This window comes from Manis javanica, chromosome X (assembly GCF_040802235.1).
Source record: "Manis javanica isolate MJ-LG chromosome X, MJ_LKY, whole genome shotgun sequence".
Lineage (NCBI taxonomy): Eukaryota > Metazoa > Chordata > Mammalia > Pholidota > Manidae > Manis > Manis javanica.
Window position 1 is genome coordinate 96,473,455 of NC_133174.1, and position 27,339 is coordinate 96,500,793.

Below are 27,339 nucleotides of genomic sequence, written 5' to 3' on the forward strand. Positions count from 1 at the left end.
AAGTTTAAGACAACAGAAGTCTAAATCTAAATCTTAATTTCTTGAATAGTTTATGAGCAAAAAAGCTCAACAGGAGAGGATAGAAAAACTATTTTCCCATATTTAATTAGCAATTGCAAATAACAGAAGCACAAGAACAAGGAGTTGTCGCTTATAAATTAGGATGGAATGAAGTGGGCATTTCTCTGTATAACAAATGATTTTCAGTCTCTGTCCAGGAATAGCCACATCTGAAAGGGAAGGTACAACCAGGCCCTGCAACACAAAGAGACATGTCTTCACTCTACGGCTAAGTGAATGCTATCACACAGGTATGGTCAGTGCAAAAGCATAGTGCTGAAAAACATTTTCTAATTTAAATATAATTTAAATTATTTAATTAACTAATTAAATGATTTAATTTAATAAAGTCCATAGATATGTATGGTAGTTCCTGAAGATGGTTGTAGTTCATGGATGTGTTCACAGCAGGATCGTGAGATTAAACAACACTTACTCTGAGGTTGTATTCACCCATTCACTCACAATTGGAAGGTGAATGACATCATCTTCAGTACCACCAAAGTGACAGGTTTCAAGCCCAGGATGCAATGAGTACTGGTGGAGAAAGAACACAACCTTCTGTCTGGGAGTCAAATGGACTTTGGCTTTTTGTCTTGCCCTCTTCACAGCTTTGTGACTTTGCACATGAGCAAGAGTGCCCATTTCCTCACTACCTCACCAACTATATATTGTATTGTTTCTTTACTACTTTGTAAGTCAAATTAGGGACAAAATTGAGATCTTGTTGCTGTTTATATTTGCATCTCTTTGATTATTAGGGAAGGTGGGCTTTTTTTGTATTGGTCTGTTTTTTTGTTTAGAATGTTTGGGTTTTGAAGAGACCTAGTGAATAACACATCCTTTTCTCCACGGAACAAATTGATACAAAACAAACAAAGGTGCAGTTGGAAGCCAAAAGGTCTGCTTGTACAAGGGGAAGGTAAACTGCGGAATATAGGTTATTGTGAGAGTCAAGTGAGCCTGATAACACCAAATTTAAACTAATCTCCAGAGCAGCCTAGAAGTTTGCAGCTGTACAGGAAGGAAGGAGATACCTGTAGTTGCACCATATGTGTTTACTCACAGAGAAGTAAATATCAGTAGTGGGGAAGAATTATTTCCTTGGAATATTGCAAATTGCCAAATTTATGTCATTTGCTCATTTTTTTACTTCACTGTTTTATTTCTTATTAATTTGTAAGAGCCACTTTAGAGATGCATTTTTAATTGAAAACAGTTTTGTCAAGCTCTGTTTTCATCTTTGGTTTATTGTGTTTTTACTGTAAAGTGTTTTTTTTCAATTTCAGTATAGTCAGATACATATCTCTTTTCTTTAAGGATTTTGGCTGATGCTTAATGTTTAGAAATGACTTTACTTGAAACAGCTAGGAAACGTTCTGAAGGATGAATGAGACCCTGAATAAAAAGACAGACATATCAGCCCCAGGGCCAAAAGAATTAAAATTGTAGACATTTAATTCTCCACAAATAATGTATTAATTCATTGCAAACACACACCAGGGACCCATCGGGAATTTTTAATCGACCTTGACCAGCTGGGTCTTAAAATTTTGTAGACATAAGGTGCCAAAAAAGGCAACAAATATGTAAGAGATAGTCTTAACTGGGTCTTTATTATATGATAAAGGGATTTGATACTTCTTTTCAGGGAATCACCTACCCCTGTTGTTTGAATGGAAATTAAGGAGACACATGTTGCCATTTCGCTTTCAAGTCCTCTAAAAATGAACGTTTTTCCCCTTTAAGCGAATTTCAGTTAACTTAGCGATTCTCCTCCCTCTAATTGAGGGAAAGGCCCCCTGCCTTCCCCATCACAGGGAGGGGGCGGAGCATTCTCCGAGAAGCCGAAGTGAGCGCTGCCAGGCCAGTCCTGGGGGAGGGGCTGCATTTCACGAGGCTGCAGCTGACAAGAAGCTTCAAGGTAATGGCTGTCTTAAAGCTAGTTATTTTCTGGGAATTTCTTTGGGCTGTGGTATTACGGTGAAAAATAGAAAAAGAGATTGTTGCCTGGGAGAGGTGGGAATGGAATATGGTTTTGGAAAAATTGCTGTTATCGCGACAGGATCAATCCCCTGAAAATTTAGTTTCTCCGGATATTTTTTGAAGTCCACAGTGTGGGAATGGGCGATCACATTACAGCTTCTAAATTAAGATTTAGTGAGGCATGCCGTTCTTGTTAATTTTTTACATGGTATTCCATGTTTCTATCTTAGTTATAGGTTGTATTAAATTTCAATTTAGGCATTCATTATGCCACACAAAAAATAACAAAAATGTAAACAAAAGTGATTGTCATATTCAAGCACAAATATAAATGTACACCAGTGTGAAGGGATAAGGATATGCTGTTGAGTGATAATATTTGTAAAAAAAATATGCATTTTCCTTGAGAGAACTAGGCTCTCATGTCAGCAATATCTTTGGAGTGTTCAGATTTCTGGGGATTTCAAAATAAATGTTTAACCAATTTCAGCAATTTGGGAATTGCTTTATTCCATGATCATTTTTATATTTAGAAGAGCAAAATAAAGCTGAAACAGTATACCCATTTGGTTTGGGGCACATAGATATTCATAGACACACACAAATATGCAAACATACCCCCCTTGTCTTTTGCCCATAGTGGAAATTTTCCTGGACCAGATCAATCGCGTAGCCTGGTTTCTGTGTTGGCTACAGCCCTGCATGTGTCCTCCTTGCAACTCATTCTTTCAGACCACAGTTGTGGCTGCTACCAGCAAGACCCATTTTTCTACATCTTTTAAGAGTGAGACAGAGAGAGGGTTTGGTTGATTTCTATTAGTTTTTAAAATATTATTTTGCCTGGTGCATTCATACAATTGAATGTTACATAGCTGACAAATGAAAGTATGAACATGAAGTGATTTGAAAAGATATCTGAGAGGTAGCATTAGGTTAAAAAAGCAAATTGTAGAATGGCAAGCACCATATTATGTCATTTAAAGATAAAGAACTGCATTAATACAGTATGTGTAACAAAATCAGAAAAAATGTAAGGCTACCTTACTAATGGTATTATTTATGTGATTGGCGAGACAGGACAGTCTTTACTATCTCTATTTAAAAATAATTCTTAATAAACAGTTATGTTTTTGACAATTTCAGAAAAAAGTTTGAGGTAAAATGTTACACATTAGAGAGGGGAATTACATTTGAAGTGATTCACAAAAAATCACATTGAAAGTACTTATTGATATGGAAAAACTTTCAAACCATGCACTTGAGCATCGTGAAAAGCTGGTCTGAAGTCATATTAATTCATGTATAGATGTAAAAAGTATATGGAAAGATATTTAGAAAACAATACTAATCATTTTTCCAGAATTATGCCTTCTTTTTATAAATCTTATCTTTTCATTTTCAGTAAGCATGAAAAACTTTTTTGATCAGACCATTGGAAGTAAAGATACTAACATTCCATTATTTTGTGTAATGCATAGCAAAACTCCAAATTTGACCATGGTATATTCTAGAAGCCTGAGAAAACTGCTGGCTTGGCAGGATGTAGTTCCCACCCTTCTAAGAAATAACTGGTAGTAAAAGGATGCAGTTCTGGTATTGGCCACAAGATGACGCCTGCCAGATTTTCCAAATTTTCTCTAGGCAACTGTTGTTAAGGAGTGAGCAAACAAAGCCATGAAACGTATTGTATTAGCAGATTATGAGACAGCATGTAGAGTGTGATTGTAGTGTCATTGGAAAATTACACGTGTCTAAAAGACAGCCCTGCATGAAGGCTTATGTGAGAACTCAAACAGGAAACATTAAAGAAAAAGTAGCGACATAGAATTTGGCCTATAGAGCCCGTAAAGCAGTTATTTCCCTGCTCTCCTGTCCACATCTCTCACTTTTCCTGAGAGATGATTTCAGCATGAACCGAATGACAGCTGTATCACAGAGAGCATTTAAAATAATAAGAACAAAAAGGAAAACAAACATGGCAACTACATTACTACATTACAGGTGAGATTTCAACTCAATCTATGTTTCAGAACGACATGCCTGGTAAGGTTTTGGTAGGGAAGTTTCTGCCATTTCCATTTAATTGATTCCCTGTCTCCTTTTGGACAGCCTGTGTTAATATCAGAGATGCAGATGACCTGGGGAATCTTCATGTGATACCAGTTCTGCCCCAGAAAGGCAGTATAACCATAAATGTGCTGAGCAGGAAGAAAGCTCTGTTGGACAAGCAGCTGGAGTGAGAATCCAGACTCCCAATTCACACGGCCAGACCCTTCACGATCCATGTAACATTGGGTTAGGCTCTTCTTGTTCCATGTTAAAACATGGTTAAGTTGAAAATGTGGAGTAGAGTTTTAAAATTCTGGCTCAGTAGCCATAATATTTTAAATTTAAAACCAGATTCTAGTATTAGGGAAGAACTATGTTAAACTCCTATAAAGAAATTACACAAATAAATATGATGATGTCTACTAATGGAAGGTGTGCAGGTCTCAGCCAACTGCCAGCCTCCCAGGAAAGCCTTGAAAATTGCCCTTTTCCATAGGTAGCCATGACAACCATTCTAAGTATCTGACTCCTGAGCTCATCCTTTTAATGACGTCATTTTGTTTTTGTGTGAGTCCAGGGGTCACAAACCCCAGTATGTGTCTGGCTGCCTTTGGTAGATGGAGCTGTACTGGCAGCTTTAAAAAACTAAGAGAAGATTACTGTAGAATAAACCTCAAGAGGCCCCACAGTATCAAAATATCTAATAACAGAAATGGTGTCCCTGATATACTCCCCAACACATCCCCCACCAACCTCTTACCTTACACACACACACTCATTCCTTATATGCAATAGCTATGATACAGCCTTCATACTGGGGCATTATAGAACTAGTTCTCTTTTCTTTACTTTTTAAATATTTTTCCCCCAACCACAATACATTTCTTTGGTGCCAAGTATTTATTCATCTTTTTGTATATCTTCTCCATTTTCATTGTATACCTTCCTTCCCCTTCAACAGAAGAAATCTCTATAGTTATTCTCTTTCATCTTTGCCTCTTCTTTAAGTGAGTATCCTTTAATATCACCCATTTAAAATTATTTATCCAGGCTTCCTTGCAAGTTTCAGAAGGATGTGTGTAAGAAGCATGGAAGGAAAAAAAACACTATTTAATAGCCCCAAGGCAATAGAGGCCTCTCAGATCACCTTTTTTGTGGTTAAAGGGCAGCCAAACAGACCAATGATCTAAGGATTTTTCTGAATGATTCAGAATTCGCTGATTGATTTCGGGTCTCTACCCAGATGTGCCAATCAAATCATATGCACATTCAGATTGTCAGTGGTTCATTTTGAACTTCTTTTCCCCTTCCTTCTTAGGTTCATATATACTCTTTGCTACACAGTTAGACTGTTATAGAACTTCTAAAAAGTATTTTAACCATGTAATGTATTTTTGATGCTGGCCATCCTAACTGGTATGAGGTGATATCTCATTGTGGTGTTAATTTGCATTTCCCTGACGATTAGTGATGTGGAGCATCTTTTCATGTGTCTGTTGGCCATCTGAATTTCTTCTTTGGAGAACTGTCTCTTCATATCCTCTGCCCATTTTTTAATCGGGCTATTTGCTTTTTGGGTGTTGAGGCATGTAAGTTCTTTATATATTTTGGATGTTAACCCTTGTTCGATATGTCATTTACAAATATATTCTCCCATACTGTAGGATGCCTTTCTGTCCTGTTGATGGTGTCCTTTGCCATACATAAACTTTTTAGTTTGATGTAGTCCCATGAGTTCATTTTTGCTTTTGTTTCCCTTGCTCGAGGAGATGCATTCAGGAAGAAGTTGTTCATGCTTGTATTCAGGAGATTTTTGCCTATGTTGTCTTCTAAGAGTTTTATGGTTTCATGACTTACATTCAGGTCTTTGATCCATTTCGAGTTTACTTTTGTGTATGGGGTTAAACAATAATCCAGGTTCATTCTCTTGCATGTAGCTGTCCAGTTTTGCCAACACCAGCTGTTGAAGTGGCTGTCATTTCCCCATTGTATGTCCATGGCTCCTTTATCATATATTAATTGACCATGTATGGTTAGGTTTATATCAGGGCTCTCTATTCTGTTCCATTGGTCTATGGGTCTGTTCTTGTGCTAGTACCAAATTGTCTTGATTACTATGGCTTTGTAGTAGAGCTTGAATTTGGGGAGCATAATCCCCCCAGCTTTATTCTTCCTTCTCAGGATTGCTTTGGCTATTCGGGGTCTTTTGTGGTTCCATATGAATTTTAGAATGATTTTCTCTAGTTCGTTGAAGAATGCTGTTGGTATTTTGATAGGAATTGCATTGAATCTATAGATTGCTTTAGGCAGGATGGCCATTTTGACAGTATTAATTCTTCCTATCCATGAGCACGGGATGTGTTTCCATTTATTGGTATCTTATTTAATTTCTCTCATGAGTGTCTTGTAGTTTTCAGAGTACAGGTCTTTCATTTCCTTGGTTAGGTTTATTCCTAGGTATTTTATTCTTTTTGATGTAATTGTGAATGGAATTGTTTTCCTGATTTCTCTTTCTGCTAGTTCATCATTAGTGTATAGGAATGCAACAGATTTCTGTGTATTAATTTTGTATCCTGCAAGTTTGCTGCATTCAGATATTAGATCTAGTAGTTTTGGAGTAGATTCTTTAGGGTTTTTTATATGCAATATCATATCATCTGCAAACAGTGACAGTTTAACTTCTTCCTTGCCAATCCAGATGCCCTTTATTTCTTTGTGTTGTCTAATGTCTGTGGCGAGGACCTCCAGAACTATGTGGAATGAAAGTGGGGACAGTGGGCATCCTTGTCTTGCTCCCGATCTTAAAGGAAAAACTTTCAGTTTCTCACTGTTAAGCATAATGTTGGCTGTGGGTTTGTCATATATGGCCTTTATTATGTTGAGGTACTTGCCCTCTATACCCATTTTGTTGAGAGTTTTTATCATGAATCGATGTTGAATTTTGTTGAATGCTTTTTCAGCATCTATGGAGATGATCATGTGGTTTTTGTCCTTCTTTTAGTTGATGTGGTGAATGATGTTGATGGGTTTTCTAATATTGTACCATCCTTGCATCTCTGGAATAAATCCTATTTGATCATGGTGGATGATTTTTTCATATATTTTTGAATTTGGTTTATTAATATTTTGTTGAGTATTTTTGCATCTATATTCATCAGGGATATTAGTCTGTAATTTCCTTTTTCTGTGGTGTCTGCCTGGTTTTGGTATTAGAGTGATGCTGGCCTCATAGAATGAGTTTGAATGTATTCCCTTTTCTTCTACTTTTTGGAAAACTTATCAAGAAAGAAAGAGTGTCTCTTAAGTTGTTTGGCTTCTGCTTTCTTACTGGGAACCCATTCTTAACTGGCTCCCTCCAGATTATAGCACATTGGCTTCTATTCCTTCCTTTCTTTCCATTCACATGTTTGTATGGCATGTGAACACTTCAGTGTAGTTAAAGGCTCTGCCAATGAGGATGAATTTCACAAACTATAGGGTGCTGGTGGCATCCAGATTCTTGACATTTGTCCTTTATTAACTAATTTTCAATGGAAGAGATAATTAGTGAAGATAGGAATTTATAGAAAGAGATATCATAATCAAGTCAAAAGTCAGATGTCTTAGGTACCCTGCAATGTTTTAAAACATTCAGAAATAAAAATTAAAGATATCAAAACAAATTGAATTTCTAATATATTCTTTGTGCATTCCAGAGGATATTTTTATACATGCCTTATGGTACCACAGTCTTCTTTGGCAATCATTGATATGAAGTACAAATCAAATTTCCTGTATGTATCCCCAATACTTGCACCATAAAATACAAACTACTTATATAGGTCTTATTCTAATTTTGGATGCCTTTTTAAGAATCAGGTTTATTGAACTATAAATTCATATACAGTTACATTCACTCAGGTGTATAGTTTGGTGAGTTTTGACAAATACATATAGTAATGTAACAACCAATGCAATCAAGCTATATATTATTTCCATAACTCCAAAATGTTCCCTTCTGCCCTATTGTACTGCTTCCAAGATTTTCTACTTTGTTGTTTTCGAGAAGCTTCATAGTTTTTGCTATTACATTTAGGTCAGTAATTCATTTTGAGAAAATGTTTATGTATTGTCTTAGCTAAGAAGTCAAGATGAATATTTGTGCATATCGTGTCTAATTTTTCCAGCACTATTTGTTGAAAAGGCCATCATTTCTCCATTATCATTGCCAAAAACCTGTTGACCATATCTGTTGATCTGTTTGTATTCTATTTACCTATATGTCTATCTTATGCCAATACTACACTTTCTTGATTACTATAGCCTTAAAATCAGGTAGCATGAGACTTCCAACTTTGTATTTCCTTCCTCAAAATTGGTCTGACTATTCTAGTTCCTTTGCTTTTCCATACATATTTTAGCTATCTTCTAAGTTTCTACAAAAAGCCTGCTAGGACTTTGATTGAGATTGCAATGATTTGTAGATATGTTTGCAAAGAAATTATGTCCTAAAAATAATCTTTCAGTGAACATAGTATATTTTTGTATTTATTTAGATCTTTAATTTCTCCTCTCAGTGTTTGGAAGTCTTCAGCATACATAAAAATTCACACATTTGTTGGATTTGTTCTACCTTAGTACTGACTGTTTTTAATAATATTATAAATGGTACTTTTAAAAACTTCAACTTTCAAATATTATTGTGTAGAAATAAATTATTTTATATCAATCTTGCATCTGGTGATATTGATAAACTTACTAGGTCTAGTACCTTTTCCTTGGTTAATTCATTAGGATTTTCTACATACATCTTTCTTCTGTCTGCAAATACAGTTTTATTTCTTCCTTTCCAATCTGTATGTCTTTAATTTGTTTTTCAGGCATTATGGTATATGTATGTATTGTATGGCTAGGATATCCAGTATAATGTTGAAAAGAAGTAGTGATAGCAGACATCCTTGCTTGTTTCTGATTTTAGAGGAAAGTATCCTGTGTTTCACTATTAAGTATGATGTTAATGCGAGGGTTTTTCTGTAGATGCCCTTGATCAGGTTGAGGAAGATCCATTTAATTCCAGTTTGCTGAGCCTTTTCTTCACATATGTTTGTGGCCTTATGTCAAATGCTTTTTCTTCCTCAATTGAGATTATCTTTTTTCCCTCTTTAGTCTGTTGATACAGTGAAATACATTGATTAATTTAGAAATGTATAACCATCCTTAAATTTCCAGAATAAACTCCATTTGGTCATGATATATTATCCTTTTCCTATATCATTTGCTTTATTTATTTTATGATATCATTAATATACAATTACTTGAACAACATTATGGGTACTAGACTCCCCCTATTATCAAGTCCCCCCCGCCATACCCCATTAGAGTCACTGTCCATCAGCATAGTAAGATGCTATAGAATCATTACTTGTCTTCTCTGTATATACTGCCTTCCCCATGTCCCCCCCGATACATTATGTGTGCTAATCGTAATGCTCCTTTTTTTCCTTATCCCTCCCTTCCCACCCATCCACCCCAGTCCCTTTCCCTTGGGTAACTGTTAGTCCATTGTTGGGTTCTGTGAGTCTTGCTGCTGTTTTGCTCCTTCAGTTTTTTTTTCTTTGTTCTTATATCCACAGATGAGTGAAATCATTTGGTACCTGTCTTTCTCCACCTGGCTTATTTCACTGAGCATAATACCCTCTAGCTCCATCCATGTTGTTGCAAATGGTAGGATTTGTTTTCTTCTTGTGGCTGAATAATATTCCATTGTGTATATGTACCACTTCTTCTTAATCCATTCATCTACTGATGGACACTTAGGTTGCTTCCATTTCTTGGCTATTGTAAATAGTGCTGTGATAAACAAAGGGGTACATGTGTCTTTTTCAAACTGGGCTCCTGCATTCTTAGGGTAAATTCCTAGGAGTGGAATTCCTGGGTCAAATGGTGTTTCTATTTTGAGTTTTTTGAGGAACCTCCATACTGCTTCCACAATGGTTGAACTAGTTTATTTTTCCACCAGCAGTGTAGGAGGGTTCCCCTTTCTCCACATCCTTGCCAACATTTGTTGTTGTTTGTCTTTTGGTTGTTGGCCATCCCAACTGGTGTGAGGTGTTCTCTCATTGTGGTTTTAATTTGCATTCCTCTGATGATTAGCAATGTGGAGCATCTTTTCATGTGCCTGTTGGCCATTTGAATTTCTTCTTTGGAGAAGTGTCTGTTCAGCTCCTCTGCCCATTTTTTAATTGGCTTATTTGCTTTTTGTTTGTTGAGGTGCGTGAGCTCTTTATATAATTTGGATGTCAACCCCTTATTGGATATGCCATGTATGAATATATTCTCCCATACTGTAGGATGTCTTTTTGTTCTATTGATGGTGTTCTTTGCTGTACAGAAGCTTTTTAGTTTGATATAGTCCCACTTGTTCATTTTTGCTTTTGTTTCCCTTGCCTGGGGAGATACGTTCATGAAGAAGTTGCTGATGTTTATGTCCAAGAGATTTTTGCCTTTATTTTTTTCTAAGAGTTTCATGGTTTCATGACTTACATTCAGGTCTTTGATCCATTTTCAATTTACTTTTGTGTATGCAGTTAAACAATAATCCAGTTTTATTCTCTTACATGTAGCTGTCCAGTTTTGCCACCACCAGCTGTTAAAGAGGCTATCATTTCCCCATTGTATGTCGATGGCTCCTTTATCGTGTATTAATTGACCGTGTATGCTTGGGTTTATATCTGGGCTTTCTATTCTGTTCCACTGGTCTATGGATCTATCCTTGTGCCAGTACCAAACTGTCTTGATTACTGTGGCTTTGTAGTAGAGCTTGAAGTCAGGGAACATAATTCCCCCTGCTTTATTCTTGCTTCTGAGGATTGCTTTGGCTATTCAGGGTCTTTTGTCATTCCATATGAATTTTAGAACTATTTGCTCTGGTTCATTGAAGAATGCTGTTGGTATTTTGATAGGGATTGCATTGAATCTGTACATTGCTTCAGGCAGGATGGCAATTTTGACAATATTAATTTTTTCTAGCCAAGAGCATGGGATGAATTTCCATTTATTAGTGCCCCTCTTAAATTGTGGTTTTTAGAGTATAGTTCTTTCACTTCCTTGGTTAGCTTTATTCCTAGGTATTTTATTCTTTTTGTTGCAATTGTGAATGGAATTGTTTTCCTCATTTCTCTTTCTACTATTCATCCTTAGTGTATAGGAATGCAACAGATTTCTGTGTATTAATTTTGTATGTGGCAAATTTGCTGAATTGAGATATTAGATCTAGTAGTTTTGGAGTGTATTCTTTAGGGTTTTTTATGTACAATATCATGTCATCTGCAAACAGGGACAGTTTTACTTCTTCCTTGCCAATCTGGATGCCTTTCATTTCTTTGTATTGTGTGATTGCCATGGCTACGACCTCCAGCACTATGTTTAATAAAACTGTGGAAAGTGGGCATCCTTGTCTTGTTCCTGATCTTAAAGGAAAAGCTTTCAGCTTCTCACTGTTAAGTATAATGTTGGCTGTTGGTTTATCATATATGGCCTTTATTATGTTGAGGTACTTGCCCTCTATACCCATTTTGTTGAGAGTTTTTATCATGAATGGATGTTGAATTTTGTTGAATGCTTTTTCAGCATCTATGAAGATGATCATATGGTTTTTGTCCTTCTGGTTGATGTAGAGGATGATGTTGATGGATTTTCGAATGTTGTACCATCCTTGCATCGCTGGAATGAATCCCACTTCATCATGATGGATGATCTTTTTGATGTATTTTTGAATTTGTTTTGCTAATATTTTGTTGAATATTTTTACATTTATGTTCATCAGGGATATTGGTCTGTAATTTTCTTTTATTGTGGTGTCTTTGCCTGGTTTTGGTATTAGAGTGATGTTGGCCTCGTAGAATGAGTTTGGGAGTATTCCCTCCTCTTCTGATTTTTGGAAAACTTTAAGGAGGATCGGTATTAGGTCTTCACTAAAGGTTTGATAAAATTCAGCAGTGAAACCATCTGGTCCAGGAGTTCTGTTCTTACACAGTTTTTTGTTTACCAGTTCGATTTCTTTGCTGGTCATTGGTCTATTCACATTTTCTGATTCTTCCTATGTCAGCCTTGGAAGGTTGTATTTTTCTAGAAAGTTGTCCATTTCTTCTAGGTTATCCAGTTTGTTACCATATAATTTTTCATAGTATTCCCTCATAATTCTTTGTATTTATGTGGTGTCCTTAGTGATTTTTCCATTCTCATTTCTCTGTTTTTGTGTGTAGACTCTCTTTTTTTCTCGATAAATCTGGCTAGGAGTTTGTCTATTTTGTTTATTTTCTCAAAGAACCAGCTCCTGCTTTCATTGATTCTTTCTATTGTTCTGTTCTTCTCAATTTTATTTATTTGTGCTTTAATCTTTATTATGTCCCACCTTCTACTGACTTTGGGCCTCATTTGTTCTTCCTTTTCTAGTTTCATTAATTGTGAATTTTGACTGTTCATTTGGGATTGTTCTTCTTTCCTGAGGTAGGTCTGTATTGCAATGTATTTCCTCTTAGCACAGCCTTCGATACATCCTGCAGATTTTGTGTTGTTGAATTATTGTTGTCATTTGTTTCCATATATTGCTTGATCTCTGTTTTTATTTGGTCATTGATCCATTGATTATTTAGGAACATGTTAGTAAGCCTCCATGTGTTTGTGTGCTTTTTCATTTTTTTGCATAATTTATTTCTAGTTTCATACCTTTGTGATCCAAGAAGCTGGTTGGCACAATTTCAGTCTTTTTTAATTAACTGAGGCTCTTTTTGTGGCCTAGTATATGATCTATTCTTGAAAATGTTCCATGTACACTTGAGAGGAATGTGTATCTTATTGCTTTTGGATGGAGTGTTCTGTAGATGTCTATTAGGTCCATCTGTTCTTATACATTATTCAGTGACTCTGTCTATTTATTTTCTGTCTGGTTGATCTGTCCTTTGGAGTGAGTAGTGTGTTGACGTCTCCCAAAATGAATGCATTGTATTCTATTTCCTCCTTTAACTCTGTTAGTATTTGTTTCACGTATATAGGTGATCCTGTGTTGGGTGCCTAGATATTTATAATAGTTATATCCTCTTGTTGGACTGACCCCTTTATCATTATGTAATGTCTTTCTTTGTCTCTTGTGACTTTCTTTGTTTTGAAGTCTATTTTGTCTGATACAAGTACTGCAACTCCTGCTTTTTTCTTCCTATTAGTTGCATGAAATATCTTTTTCCATCCCTTCACTTTTAGTCTGTGTGTGTCTTTGGGTTTGAAGTGAGTCTCCTGTAGGCTGCATATAGATGGGTCTGGTTTTTTAATCCATTCATTGACTCTATATCTTTTGATTGGTGCATTTAGACCATTTACATTTAAGGTGATTATCGATAGGTATGTACTTATTGCCATTGCAGGCTTTAGATTTGTGGCTACCAAAAGTTCAAGGGTAATTCCCTTACTATCTAACAGTTTAATTTAACTCACTTACTATACTATTACAAAAACAACATAAAGATTCTTTTTTTTCTCTCCTTGTACTTCCTCCTCCATTCTTTGTATGTTATGAAGCATATTCTGTACTATTTGTCTATCCCTTGGGTGACATCTGTTTAGCCTTAGGAATACTTCCATCTATAGGAGTCCCTCCAAAATGCACTGTAGATGTGGTTTGTGGGAGGTAAATTCTGTCAGCTTTTGCTTATGTGAAAATTGTTTAATCCCTCCTTCAAATTTAAATGATAACCTTGCCAGGTAGAGTATTCTCGGTTCAAGGCCTTCTGCTTCATTGCATTAAATATAGCATCCCACTCCCTTCTGGCCTGTAAGGTTTCTTTTGAGAAATCTGATGATAGCCTGATGGGTTTTCCTTTGTATGTGATCTTTTCTCTCTCTCTAGCTGCTTTTAAAAGTCTATCTTTATCCTTGATCTTTGCCATTTTAATTATTATATGTCTTGATGTTGTCTTCCTTGGGTCCTTTGTGTTGGGAGATCTGTGCACCTCCATGGCTTGAGAGACTATCTCCTTCCCCAGATTGGGGAAGTTTTCAGCAATTACCTCCTCAATGACACTTTCTAGTCCTTTTTCTCTCTCTTCTTCTTCTGGTACCCCTATAATATGAATATTGTTCCATTTGGATTGGTCTTAATATTCTTTCATTCTTAGAGATTCTTTTTTCTCTTTGTGCCTCAGCTTCTTTGTATTCCTCTTCTCTAATTTCTATTCCATATACCATCTCTTCTACTGCATCTAATCTGCTTTTAAATTCCTCCATTGTATATTTCATTTCAGATATGGAATTTCTTAATGATTGAATCTCTGACTTAAATTCATTCCTGACTTCTTGAATATTTTTCTATACCTCCATAAGCATGTTTATGATTTTTATTTTGAACTCTCTTTCAGGCAGATTGGTGAGTTCAGTTTCATTTGACCCCTTTTCTGGGGTCTGTGAGATTTGGGTCTGAACCATATTCTTTTGACATTTCATATTTCTGTGTGGTGCCCACTAGTTCCCAGAAGCTCCAGTTTCTGGAGCTGCTCAGCCCCTAGAGTGAGGTTGGGGATTGTAGGGGAGTGGAGTTGGTGCCTGGAGGGGAGGAAAGATCTGTTTCCTAATTCCCGTCTGTGGTGCCTGTCTCTGGTGTCAGAGCCAGTGGGCCAAGCACACAGGTGTAAGCCTCTGTGCTTTGTGTCTCTAGCTGTTGTAGGCGGGTTGCCAGAACAGTGACTGCAGGTTTATAAACCAGTGTTGGCAGGCTAGGAGGAAGGCACAGCAGGCTGCATGTCACAGTGGGGGTCCTCGGAGATGGGTGGGGGAAAGGCTTGGGTCCTGCTGGATGAAGGCTTTGGTGTGTGTTTCGTGAGGTCTGCTCTGTTCATAAGTCTGTATTCAGTCTGGTTCAGCCTTCTTTCTTGTTGCTGTTTTAAGGTTAGTTGTATTAATTAACTATATGTTCATACTATTTGTGGTTTTGAGAGGAGTTCTCCATCTCACCTCTCACGCCTCCATCTTGAATCCTGGAAAGAGTCATTGGCTTTTTTATGTATCATTTTCTATGTCATTCTATATCATTTTCTATATCACTTCAATATCTGTATAATTGGATCCATGTTTGTTTATGAAAGATACTGATCTACAGTTTTCTATATTTGTTATGTTCTTTTTTTCTAGTTTTGGAATCAGGTTATTGCTAGTATCATAAAATATGTTGAAGAATGTGTTCTCCTTTTCTCACTTCATTGTCATCTAGTTTACATAACATATATTACTTTGCTTGCAGTGGAGCCTGGAGTACTAAAGGATTTTTCTCTATGATCTTTCCCCACTCTAAATTTTTATCAGTCTCTTCACACCTCTGCCCCTAAAGGGTAGGGGTGTCTCTTTGCATGCTCTTGCCTATTTCACAGGAGTAGGCTCCTGTTATTACTAAGTGTTAGGCTCATAGTGAGGCCGGGAGTGCTCTCTGTTACCATGTGCAGACTCAACGTTAGGGAGGCCCAATAAACTGGACATAGAGGGTTGCAGTTTCTCAGTATTCTTTCCTGTTGGCATGACCTCTAATCTGTGACTTGTATCTGGGGTTGGTCATTGGTGAGATATATTCTTGCCCTTCCTCATCAGCAGTTGACCACTGCTTTTTTCTCAGGTAGGACCCTGGGCTCTTGGATTCCCTGTTCCTCCTCAAGGCCAGATGATTTTTGCTTCTTTTTCTTCTCCAGCAGGATCTCTGCTTTTGTTCTGGGAATGGGAGGGTTTCCTATCTTCCCTTCCCCAGGAAGATGGGTTTTCCTGCGACCTGTTACACAGAAGCAATGGGTTGTTACCTGAGTCAAGGAGGAAAGTATTTGCTGCTTTTCCCATAGTGGCTTAAGGTTTTTGCTTTCCATAATAGAAGGGTTTAGATAAATGTGTAGGGCTGTGTGTCTGTCTGCCAGCAACAGCTTATTGCCTCCTGTTTACCTGAACCACTGATGTGGACTCTTTTGGTCTCCTGTCTTGTCCACAGTCATGTTTGTGTGCTTTTGGTTAAGGACTATAAAAAAACAACTTGGAAGTGAGTATACAAGTGTCTTGTATGCCAGATATTCCAAACTACTAACACACTAGCTCATCAAGAACTTAGGAATTCATTAAAATTGAGTTATTTTTACCTGCTTGAATGATAACCATCTTAGTCTCCATGCATTGCCAAAGGTAAAACAGTGCATGTGGCCCTCCTTAAAGGGGCTGGTCACATTTTGGAATTCAGTTTATTTCAGTTCTGTGATGGTCTCAAGCAAAGTTATGATTTTGTATATTATCAGTTTTTTTATCATTGTTAAGTTATGGGTGACATTCTCTTACAGCTTTTATATCCTAAGCAGAAGAGGAATTGGTGCTTTCTAATAATGTATGTGTGGTTGTGTTTTTTCTTTTTAAATATGCCTTAGGAAAAACAAGTGGTTTCTACAAAGCAAAAACTGAAGGAACAAAACAGCAGCAGAATCACAGAACCCAAGAATGGGCTAACAGTTACCAAAGGGAAAGGGACTGGGAAGGATGGGTGGGAAGGGAGAGATAGGGGGGGAAAAAGAAAGGGGCCCTACGATTAGCATGTATAATGTGGGGGGAGGCACAGGGAGGGCAGGGCTGTACAACACAGAGAGGACAAGTAGTAGTGATTCTACAGCATCTTACTATGCTGATGGACAGTGACTGTAATGGGGTTTGTCAGAGAGACTTGGTGAAGGGAGGAACCTAGTAACCATAATGCTCCTCATGTAATTGTAGATTAATGATACCAAAAAAACACACAAGTGGTTTCTAAAGCATGCTTAAGAGTTAATTTTTATATAATAGCTATTAAATTTTTCCATTTAAATCATACTTTAAAGTATAATGCATAACACATGACTTTTTTGTATACATTTTGGATTTTATACATGTATAGATTCATATAATCACTATCACAGTCAAAATACAGAAGACTTCCATTGCCCCCACAGCTTCCTGTGCTATCCTTGATAGTCACACCCTCCTCCCATCTATAATGCCTGGTAGTCACTGATCACATCACCCTCACTATACTTTCCTCTTTTTGAAAATGTCATGTAAATGGAATAAAAAATATTGTGGCAGACCTAATATTATAACCCAACTCCTTGTATAATTCCCACCCCATATGTGTGGGCAGAACTTGTGACTTGTTTTTAATCAATGGAATTTAGCAAAAATGATGGGCTGTCACTCCAATAATTATATTATGTTATATAAATTGATGTTAAATTAAATGCAGAACTAGGTACAGAATTCTCTTTGAAGTTCCAGTGACTCCCCACACATGATTATTTCAAATTCATTAATCAATTCACCCATTCATCATCCAGCACACATTTATAGAGCATTTTCCATTTGCAATGAGGTAGATACAATGTATCTTAGTGATTAAGAGGATGGACTCTGGAGTCAAATTACCTAGATTCAAATCCCGTGTGCCAAATGCTTCAAAGGTACCCTTGTAAAAGTTGATTAATCTCTCTAATGCCTCATATACAAAACAGGAATATTCAAAAATCCCATCTAAGAAGATTTTGTGAGTATCAGGGATATGTTGTGTGTATACAGAGCACTTGACAGAGTACCTGGCACATTGGGCTGCTCGCATCTTTGTCATTGTTTTTAATAATATCACTGTTAGTATGTTGAATGAGTTTTTTATGGTACCCCATGGAATAACCATCTTATTTTTAAATGAGATAATATGTCAAGTGCTGGGAACAGTTCTTAACATATAGAAAACTTTGTATTATAGGTTTTAGATATTATTATATAAAGAATTCTTATATAAATTCATTATAATAATTGTAATAGTAGTAGCATTTATTACTGTTGGTTATCATTCTTCTCTACCTCCTTCTACAAAACAATGAAATCTAAAATATTGGACAAGGAATTAACTTTTCCTTTGCATTTTGTTTGTAAAATGGTGAGGTGGTGTAGCATTTCCTGGTTTATGTGTAATATAGAAAATAGACAAAGTAAATATAAGAAGGTATAATTTTAATGTAATGACCATACTTTATGTGCATTTGGTTTTCTCCAAATGTGAAATGAGAAGACAGAATGAGAACTATTACATTATAGGATGTATAATTGAATACATCTCTTCACTTAAATAAAGCCATATTTACACTGACCTGGCAATCCTCTTTAAATTATATAGTAACATTTTGACAGCTTTTGAAAGGTTAATACTATAGTAAGAATGATACTATTTTTATTGGTGACTGTAAGATTAGCTGTTTTATTCTACATGGTGACTTAGGTAAAACAGAAGTTTACTGTTTCACTAAGTTAGAGGGATTGAAATGAGATAGTTCCATTATTCAACAGAATGGCTGTCTGAATTCTATTGTGGTCAAATTCTTAGAGAAGGAAGGAAAAAAGGGAAAGTGAAAAAAGCTCAAGCTGGCTGTTTACCACCCTTGGAGGTACCTTTTCTAGAATCTTCACAACTATTTCTGCTTACATTCTCTGGCAAGAAATTCCATCACATGGCCATGGCTTACTCAGTAAGAGAGTCTGGAAAAGTAATATTTTAATACTTTACATTGCCACCCTGCATGCAGCTTGGATTCTGCTAATGAAGCAGAATGCAAAGAGTGGTAAGCAACTAGAAGTTTCTGTCCTGGTCATTATAAATATGATACATGGTTGGAAAAAAATGCTTAAACAACCACAAAAAAGTCAATAAAAGATCTAAAGGGAAAACTTCTCGTGGTGGAGAGAGTGCTCTGTATTCACCAAACTCTGTTTCATTTTCTTCCTTGGTCACAGAGATACTACCTTCTTCTGCCTCTACAGTTTTAGCTAGTTGACTATGACCAGCCGTGATGTTTGCCAAACCTGGCTCTTAAAACCGTCCGCAGAATTCTCCAAGCTCCCTCTTCATAGGATTACTAGACAAGTGCAAAAAATGCAGTGCAGGACTTCAAGGCCAAAGAAGATGGTAAAGCCACAGTATTGAAGTTGGAGTCCTTTAATGACTACTTGGAACAGATAACCCTCCCCCGTTTTTGGCCCCTTGATGGAGATTGAACTTTGACATCAGCAAAATAAACTTTTGTGGCTGACCCTCCAAAATTTAGTGGTTGTTTATAACTCAAAATATTACATACTCTAATTATTAAAACCTTCAATAATACACCAGACTACTTATTATCTTCATTAATTCTTTGGTATTTATTCTTCCAATATTAATGCTTATTTAAAGGTGGATTAAAATATATTACTTTTTATATGATACAGAAGCCAAATAAAGCACTTTATCCCCACATATTTTCATTCCCCAAATTATCACTAATGAGATTTAAAATTAGTTAGGTTAAATCAGAAATCTAAATTTAAATTTAACACAATTTTAATAAAATTTGAAAAATGTGTTTCAGAAATACCAATTAAAAAGATATGCAAATTTTCAAAAATTGATTTTCCCCTCACTGAATTTCCTGAATGAAAAATACCAACAACATATAAGAAGAAATTGTCAATTATTGATGAGGGTATGTGAAATGGGTACTTTACTGCCAAACTAGTGATTTTCTATCTTTAGTGTGAAATATCTATGTTTTTGAACAAATTTGAGACGTTACTGAAGCATTTAAGATAAGAACTGTATAAAAAGAGAGACTTACTATGTCCCAGAAACAGAAAAAGAAATAATATAAGGAAGCCACTCTCCCCAAAGTAATGAGGTTTTAGTGCAGTATCAATAAAGATCCTTAGTGAGCTATTGTAATGGTGCTTGACAAGCTGGGTTTTAAAGTTTACCTGCAGAGATATAGGACCAGACAAGGTAAGGAAAAAAATATGTAAGGAGTATTTTAAGCTAGATTTTTATTTTTTAATAAAGTGATTATACTAACCTCTTTTTTATCAAAAAATCATTCACCCAAAGGGTTTGAATGGAAATTAAACAGACACTTGTTGCCAGTTCATTTCAAAAAGAGCATCTCTGCGCCTTAACACTTCATTTTAATTTGACAATTCTCCCTCTAATTCAGGGAGGGGCCTTCTGTCTTCTTCATCACAGGGAGAGGGTGGAGCATTCTCTGAGAAGCTTGGAAGTGAGCTGTGCCAGGCAAGTCTTGGGGGAGGAGCTGCATTTCACCAGGCTGCAGCTGACAAGCTTCAAGGTAATGGCTGTCTTAAATCTAATTATTTTGTAGGAGCTTCTCAAGACCCTAAAGTAAAGATGAGAAAAATAGGAACAGAGGCCTTGAGTGGTGGGAAGGGTGTGTGGTTCTGAGAGAAATGATGGAATTTTGAATGAATTAATCCTTTGGAATTTTTTATCTCCCAGTGCTTTAAAAGTCCACAGTGAGAGAAGGGGTGATCAGATTACAGCCTCTATATTAAGACTTCAGTGCAGCATGGGTGTTTAGGCTAATTTATTGACTTGGCATTCCATGTTTATAATGCTGGAAATTCTGTTAACTGTTTGAATTTATAATCAATTATTAATTTACACAGAAAAATAATGGATAATAATATTTTACAGCTTGGGGGAAAATACTCATATGAATTGATCGACACATAGACTGTGTATGTGTCACCTGTACATGAATGTGGAAAGGGGAACAAATATTAGTTGAATGAAGACACTTACACATATGAATGCATGTATATATGTGTGATTAGACTGGGAGACAATAAACTCCCATATTAGCATTTCTAAGTAGTCAGGTTACTATTTTAATAATACTTTTAGCTTATTTAAGCACCTTTAGAACAGATTTCCCCACTATTACTTTTATAATCATGAAAGAAAAATAAAGCTCAAGCAACATATCCATTTTGTTTCAAACAAAAGGGTTCATAGACACACAAACATGCAAATATGTGCCCCTTGTCTTTTGCCCGTAGTGGAAATTTTCCTGGACCAGATCAATCGCGTAGCCTGGTTGCTGTGTTGGCTACAGCCCTGCATGTGTCCTCCTTGCAACTCATTCTTTCAGACCACAGGTGTGATTTGGTCAGCAAGACCCATTTTTCTGTATCTTTTTAAGCTTAAGAGTGAGACAGAGGATTTGGTTTATTGCTATAAGTAGTTTTTAAAATTATTATATGGCATGATATAACCATGCAATGGAATGCTATGTATCTGCAGAAGAGAAACTGAACTTCTACATGTGGAGATTTGAAATGTCTGAGAAATAGTATAAAGTGAAAAACTAAATTATAGCATAGCCTTTTTCATATGGTATCACTTAGAATTAAATATGTATGTTAGTAAAACTTACATATGCTACTACAATACATGCAACCAAATCTGGGAAAACATATCTGCCACACTATTAACAGGATTATTTGTATAGTTGGAGGGACAGGGATAGCTTTACTCCTCTCTATTTAAAAATGCTATTAATATGTAAGGAAGATATTGAGATAAAATGTTGCATATATAGGAAAAACCTCATTTAAGTAATTCATAAAAATCATGGTAGCAAATACTTATGTAGAATAATGTTCAAACTCCGCTCTTAATTGATATATGTTGGTTTGAAATAATATGCATTCATCTATACATGAAGAAAATTCTGGAAAAACAGAAAATATTCATAGTGATTATTTGTATAAAGTTGTATTTTGTTTTGTATTTATCTTTCTGCACCTTTTCAATTTTAAATAAGCTTCCGGATATTTTTGTAACTAGAAATATTGTAGTTGAAGGCATTATAATCCTATAATGCCTGCTGTGTATAATCCTACACAACAAAACCCTTGGTTTAGAAGACTCCAGAAGTCTGGGAAGACTCATTGGCTGGCTACATGTTTTCACCCTTCTCTCATAAGGATCTGATAGAGATTGAGGCCGTGGGTGTCTGTGCTGCCTTGGGAGGCTGCAGTTCTGGCTCTAGTCACAAGGTGGCGCTTGCCAGGCTCCCTAAATTTTTTCTAGACAACCATTTTTATTAAGAAGGCAAACAAAGCAATGAAACATATTTTGTATTTGTGGACAATGATACAGCATGTAGAATATGATTAACATTCCACTGAAAAAAATATATGTGTAAAAAAGGAAAAATCCACATGGTTATAAGAGGTTTCAAATAAAATCTGTAGTCTGGCTCATAATAGATGTTAGAAAAATCACTACTTCCCTTCTCTCTTGTCCCAACCTCATATTTTTCCTGAGACAGATGATTTTAGTATGAACTAAGTAGCATAACTATATCACAGATAATTAAAAATAATAAGAACATAAAGGAAAATAAACATGGCATCTTCATCACATATGACATTTCATCTCCTTCCTGTGTTGTTTCAGAATGACATGTCTGCTAAAGTTTTAGTAGGGAAGTTCATTTATGCCTTTTCCTTTTAACTGGTTTCATTTCCTGTCTCCTTTTGGATAGCCTATCTCCTTTTGGAGTGAGACTGAGGACAACCAGAACGCAGGGCCAGACCTTCCATGATCCACGTGACACTGGGTAAGGCTCTTCCCATTTCATAAAACATTTCACATTGAAAACATGTCAGGAACTTAGGGTGTAATTTATTTTGCTTCCTGCTCTGAAACCATAGCATTTTAAATTAAAAGCCACATTTCATATTAAAATCATGTTAGGTTAAGAATTTAAGGTATAATTTTGCTCCCTGTTCTATAGCCATGACATTTTGTAATTTTAAGGCATAGCTTCTAGTTTGGGGAAAGAATTTCATGTATTAAACAACTATGAAGAAATCATGTAAGAGCCTATTCAGATTTCTACCTGATGTCCTAGCCAGCCACCTGACTCTCAAAAAATCCTTGATAACTTATCCTATCCAATAAGTGCACATAGCACCCATTCTGAATCTCTGTCTTCTACGTGCATGCTTTTAACAAAGGTCAGTGTGTTTTTCACCTGAGGTTTATTAGAAATCCAAAGTGTTGAGCCCTATCTAGACCTGAATAAAGCTGTTAGGATAGGGCCTGGATATTTAGTTTTATGATGTCTTCCACATAATTCTTATACTTGCGAAATTTAGAGTCCCCCTGCCTTAGGTATAACGTTAGGGCCATAAAAGTCCCAAAGTATCTTATAAATAGAATCCCTGACACACCACTGTAAACTCTTCCACCTCTACCTGCATGTACACAGGTTCACTCTTTAATAATCATATGCAATAATAATGGCAAGTTTTTGAATTTGAAGTATTACAAAACCACTTCACCAATTCTTATCTCCACCTTACATTATGCTACATTTTTCCTTTTGTCTGATGCCCAACTGACCATATATTTTTCTTTCATCTCTTCTCTATTTGCAATTGCTCACCTTCTGCTTTGGCAAAATAATTTTATTTGTTACTTTTCTTCCTTGCCTTTTCCCTGTTTCAGTATCTTCCATATTGTCCCATTCAAACAACGTGTTCAAGCATCCTTGGGAAATTCAGCTGGAGAACAGGCTACACGAGCTGTAAACGCTTTGCAGTTCTGAGACAAAGGAGACTTTGGTAAAAGTATTATTTTTGGTAGGAACTGCCCTAGCAGTGACAAGAGTCAGATACCCCAATCTCTGATAACCTCTTGGCACACAAATCTAAATCATAATGGATGCCGAATATGTCCTGTGCAATTGGAAAGACCAGTTATGGCCGGCAAAAGTTTTGTCCAGATCTGAGACTGTGTCAAGCAGTAAGAGAAAAAAGACATTTTCCCTAGAAGTTCAAATACTCTCACTAGACGAAAAAATTAATGTGGAAAGCACAGAAACAAAGATCCTAAATAAATTTCACATTGAAGCTATTGCCTCCTCCCTAGCAGCACAATTAGAGGTCAGTGCTCTACCTATAGAGAAAACAGCCTATGGAAGGTCACTTAAAATGGCACTAGATATTCTGAATGAGAAAGCAAATTTGAGTCAAGCAAGCAGTTCAGATGATGAAGACGGGACCACTACACTGTCACAAAACGTACCACAAGAGCTTTCTGATTCACCCCCTAGTAAAAGGTCTCGGAGGCGTGAAGAAGATTTATTGAAGTGTCTTGAGGAAAGCGAAAATCCAACGTCACTGTTAGTGTCTTCAGAGGTTGATGAGTCCCTGTATGATGATAAATCGCAAATGCATGCAACCATTGATGCTGTTACAATTGAAATGGAAACAAATTCATGGCAAAACTCCAGCTGGTGCCAGACTTCCACTTCATTTTCAGATAATGATGACGAAAAGGAGAGCAAGAAAAAAATAGTCATTTCAACAGTTATGTCTTTGCATTCCACAATTAAAGAGGAGGATGCATGTGTTAAAGAAGAAAAGTTCTCTCCAACTTCACCATCAGATATCTTCATTGTGCCCAAAGCTTTGAAAGAGGAGGCACAAGACATCTCCCCAGAGACCCTGATTGTTCCCGCTGAATGTCCTACCTCCTCAGAAAATACTGAAGATCCTGGAGAGGGTCCCTCAAATACATGCTCAGATACCAGCCAGAATCAGCGTACTGTGGAATCAGAGATGGGTGCTGCAGCATCCCCCAGGCATTGTTCATGGGACTGTCAGGTTTCACTGAGTGCCTCTAACCATGCCCTGGATTATTCACCCCTTGTGAATAATGAAAGAAATCTGCAGAGATTGGATTTTGAGGATCTTGGGGAAGAACTTCAAGTTTCAGAAGAGTCAACACATCTAAATCCTACTGATGCTTCCATATTAGATGACAGTGAGGAAGATGAAGAACTTCCATGCTTTGTTTTTAATTATGAACCATGTTCATTTGAAACAGGTGTGATAGTCTGGTTTAAATATCAAAAATATCCATTTTGGCCAGCAGTGATAAAAAGCATTAGGAAAAAAGAGAGAAAAGCAAGTGTGCTTTTTGTTGAGGCAAACATGAATGCTGAAAAGAGAGGCATGAGGGTGCCTTTTAGAAGATTAAAGAAATTTGACTGTGAAGAGAAACAAGCACTAGTGGAAAAAGCCAGAGAGGATTACCAGGAAGGTATTGACTGGTGCATGTCCCTGATTTGTGACTACAGAGTTAGAATAGGTTGTGGTTCTTTTACAGGCTCTTTACTTGAATATTTTGCTGCTGACATTAGTTATCCAGTTAGGAAAACAATCAAGCAAGATACCTTCAGGAACTTATTTCCACAGCTGCCAAATGAAAAGGCTGAGCGACCAATGGCCATGACTTCCCGGACCAAGAAAATGTCCTTCCATAAAATTCTCCCTGACCGAATGAAGGCTGCTCGGAACCGAGCCAACAAGAACCTAGTGGACTTCATTGTGAATGAAAGGGGAGCAGAAAATCATCTTCAAGCCATTTTAAATGGCACAAAAGAGTCCAGCTGGCTGAACTCATTTTTGAAGGCAAAGAGGTTTACACGCTGTGTGGAAACATACCTTGAAGATGATGATCAGTTGGATGAGGTGGTGAAATATTTACAAGAAATCTACAAAACTATAGACAAAAAGATGCTGACTTTGATAAGAGATGATAAAGTTGAATTTATCCTGGAAGTTCTACTGCCAGAAGCAATCATTTGTTCAATTTCTGCTGTTGATGGGTTAGAATACATGACAGCTGAAGCAAAGTATCTAAAAGGACCATCTCTGGGATACAGGGAAAGAGAATTATTTGATTCAAAAATCATATTTGAAAAGAGACAGAAACACCAACAAATGAAGCTCTTTGAATCTCCCAAGAGTCCAAACCATAACAGGGAACTTTCATAGACAGCTTAAAAAAAAAACCTCTGAACAATTCTAACATAAGTGTTTTCTAGAAATGGGAAACTGAGTAATGTGTTCATTTTTTGTTTTTGGTGATGTTTAGGTTCTGTGTTATTACATCTTCATTTCCTTTTCTTAAGCTTCTTCAAAACCAATTTAGTTAACACATCTCAGCAGTTCTGCTTTCCCATACATTTTTAGAATGCCTTAATTCCTAAATTATTATTAAGGGAAAGTGCTATTTTGTTTTTTGACATTTTTGTGTCTAGGCTGTATAGTTAAATACAGTGTGCACAATTATTTTAATATTAAAATTGCACTAATACTAGATATTAAGCAAGATAATTAGAAAAATGTCTAAAAACAAGTTCTATATTTTTTGCTTAGTTTTTGTATAATATTGGGTTTTCTCTTAAGATAGTTGAATTATTTTTCCTGCCATACCTATTTATTTTTGGAAAAAAATCTCTGAGACTTACAACCAAAGATAGAGATGGTTTGCTATATATTATAACGGACTGCATTAGCTTTTGCAAGAAAACAATCTGCAATTTGAAAATAAAAGTAAATGGATTACCAGCATGCAGTCTTTACATTTGTGAGTAACATCTCAGCATACAGAAAATAATTTTGGCAACCTTGAACAGGATTGTTTATTTTACATTTCCCTGAAATTCCATTTGTGGGAATGTCTATTATTCAATAGATGAATGGTTTCTTAAAACAGACAGACATTTGGCTGTCTTCGTAACAATGGCTGTATCTTAATATAGCCATCTGACTACATGTGGGAGGCAGAGTCATTGTGTTCATGATCTGGCTACTCTAGATGTATGAGTCCAGGCTGATTGCTTATGAGCCCATCTAGTTTTGTATAAACTGTAGAAAGTGCAAGCGCTTTGCTCTGAGTCTTTATCTCCAAATACATAGTAATTGGTTTCAAACCAAGCAATCTTTATCATCTGTCTTATTCCTAGAACAGTTCCAGTTGATTCCAATAATGTAAGTGCCAACTGGTAAGTCATTCCAGGCTGCTTAGAAAGAGTAGATGAACCAGAATCTGTGAATTTGGGAATGGGTCTCATTAAAAGCCTCCACTTGGCCAAATATGATAATAACATGAGTATGTTTAAAGTGTGAAGCCCATAAGTTGTTTATTCTAACTTGAAACAAGACTTTAGCGAAAACAAATGTTAGGAGAGCGACTTTATTTTAAAAACTTGACATAAAAATAAATACTGAAGGCTTAATAAGAACCTGTGTGCATTTTTACTCTGAGTGAGCCAACTGTCACTCCTGGGCTTTTTTTTCATGTTTACATGGCCACGTGTCAATGTAAAATTTGCAAAAGTTTGGTGTTTCAGTTTTTAATAAAACCATTTTATTTTCCACCTGGGATGTTCACTTCATCATACTTCAGATTGTGCAGCTATATAAGTGATATTTCTGTGGATTTATATATAGAGATAAATACATAATTTGTTTGGAATTTTTGCTTTTTGTAGTTGTCATTTTAACACTTGTTATACATTACCTTATCATTCTGAATAAATACTCACT

At 36.3% G+C, this 27,339-nt stretch overlaps 1 protein-coding gene across 3 annotated transcripts; it reads left to right on the forward strand.

The window, feature by feature from the left end:
• Positions 1 to 206: 206 nt before the first annotated feature.
• On the forward strand, positions 207 to 27,332 carry PWWP3B (PWWP domain containing 3B). Of its 3 annotated transcripts, none has more exons than XM_073227749.1 (5): positions 207 to 311; positions 20,153 to 20,255; positions 20,986 to 21,084; positions 22,479 to 22,553; positions 23,447 to 27,332. In XM_073227749.1, exon 5 carries the CDS (start codon positions 23,659 to 23,661, stop codon positions 25,780 to 25,782), a length of 2,124 nt encoding a protein of 707 aa, XP_073083850.1. In that variant the 5' UTR covers positions 207 to 311; positions 20,153 to 20,255; positions 20,986 to 21,084; positions 22,479 to 22,553; positions 23,447 to 23,658; the 3' UTR covers positions 25,783 to 27,332. The 3 variants fall into 3 exon arrangements, with proteins under 3 accessions (XP_073083850.1, XP_073083851.1, XP_017508494.1); XM_017653005.3 differs by lacking the exon at positions 207 to 311 and adding an exon at positions 1,899 to 1,984; XM_073227750.1 differs by lacking the exon at positions 20,986 to 21,084.
• The last annotated feature ends 7 nt before the right edge of the window (positions 27,333 to 27,339 follow it).

Bases quoted from the DNA above. Each gene is read 5' to 3' on its own strand.
- PWWP3B (XM_073227749.1), top strand. From the start codon at position 23,659: ATGGATGCCGAATATGTCCTGTGCAATTGGAAAGACCAGTTATGGCCG.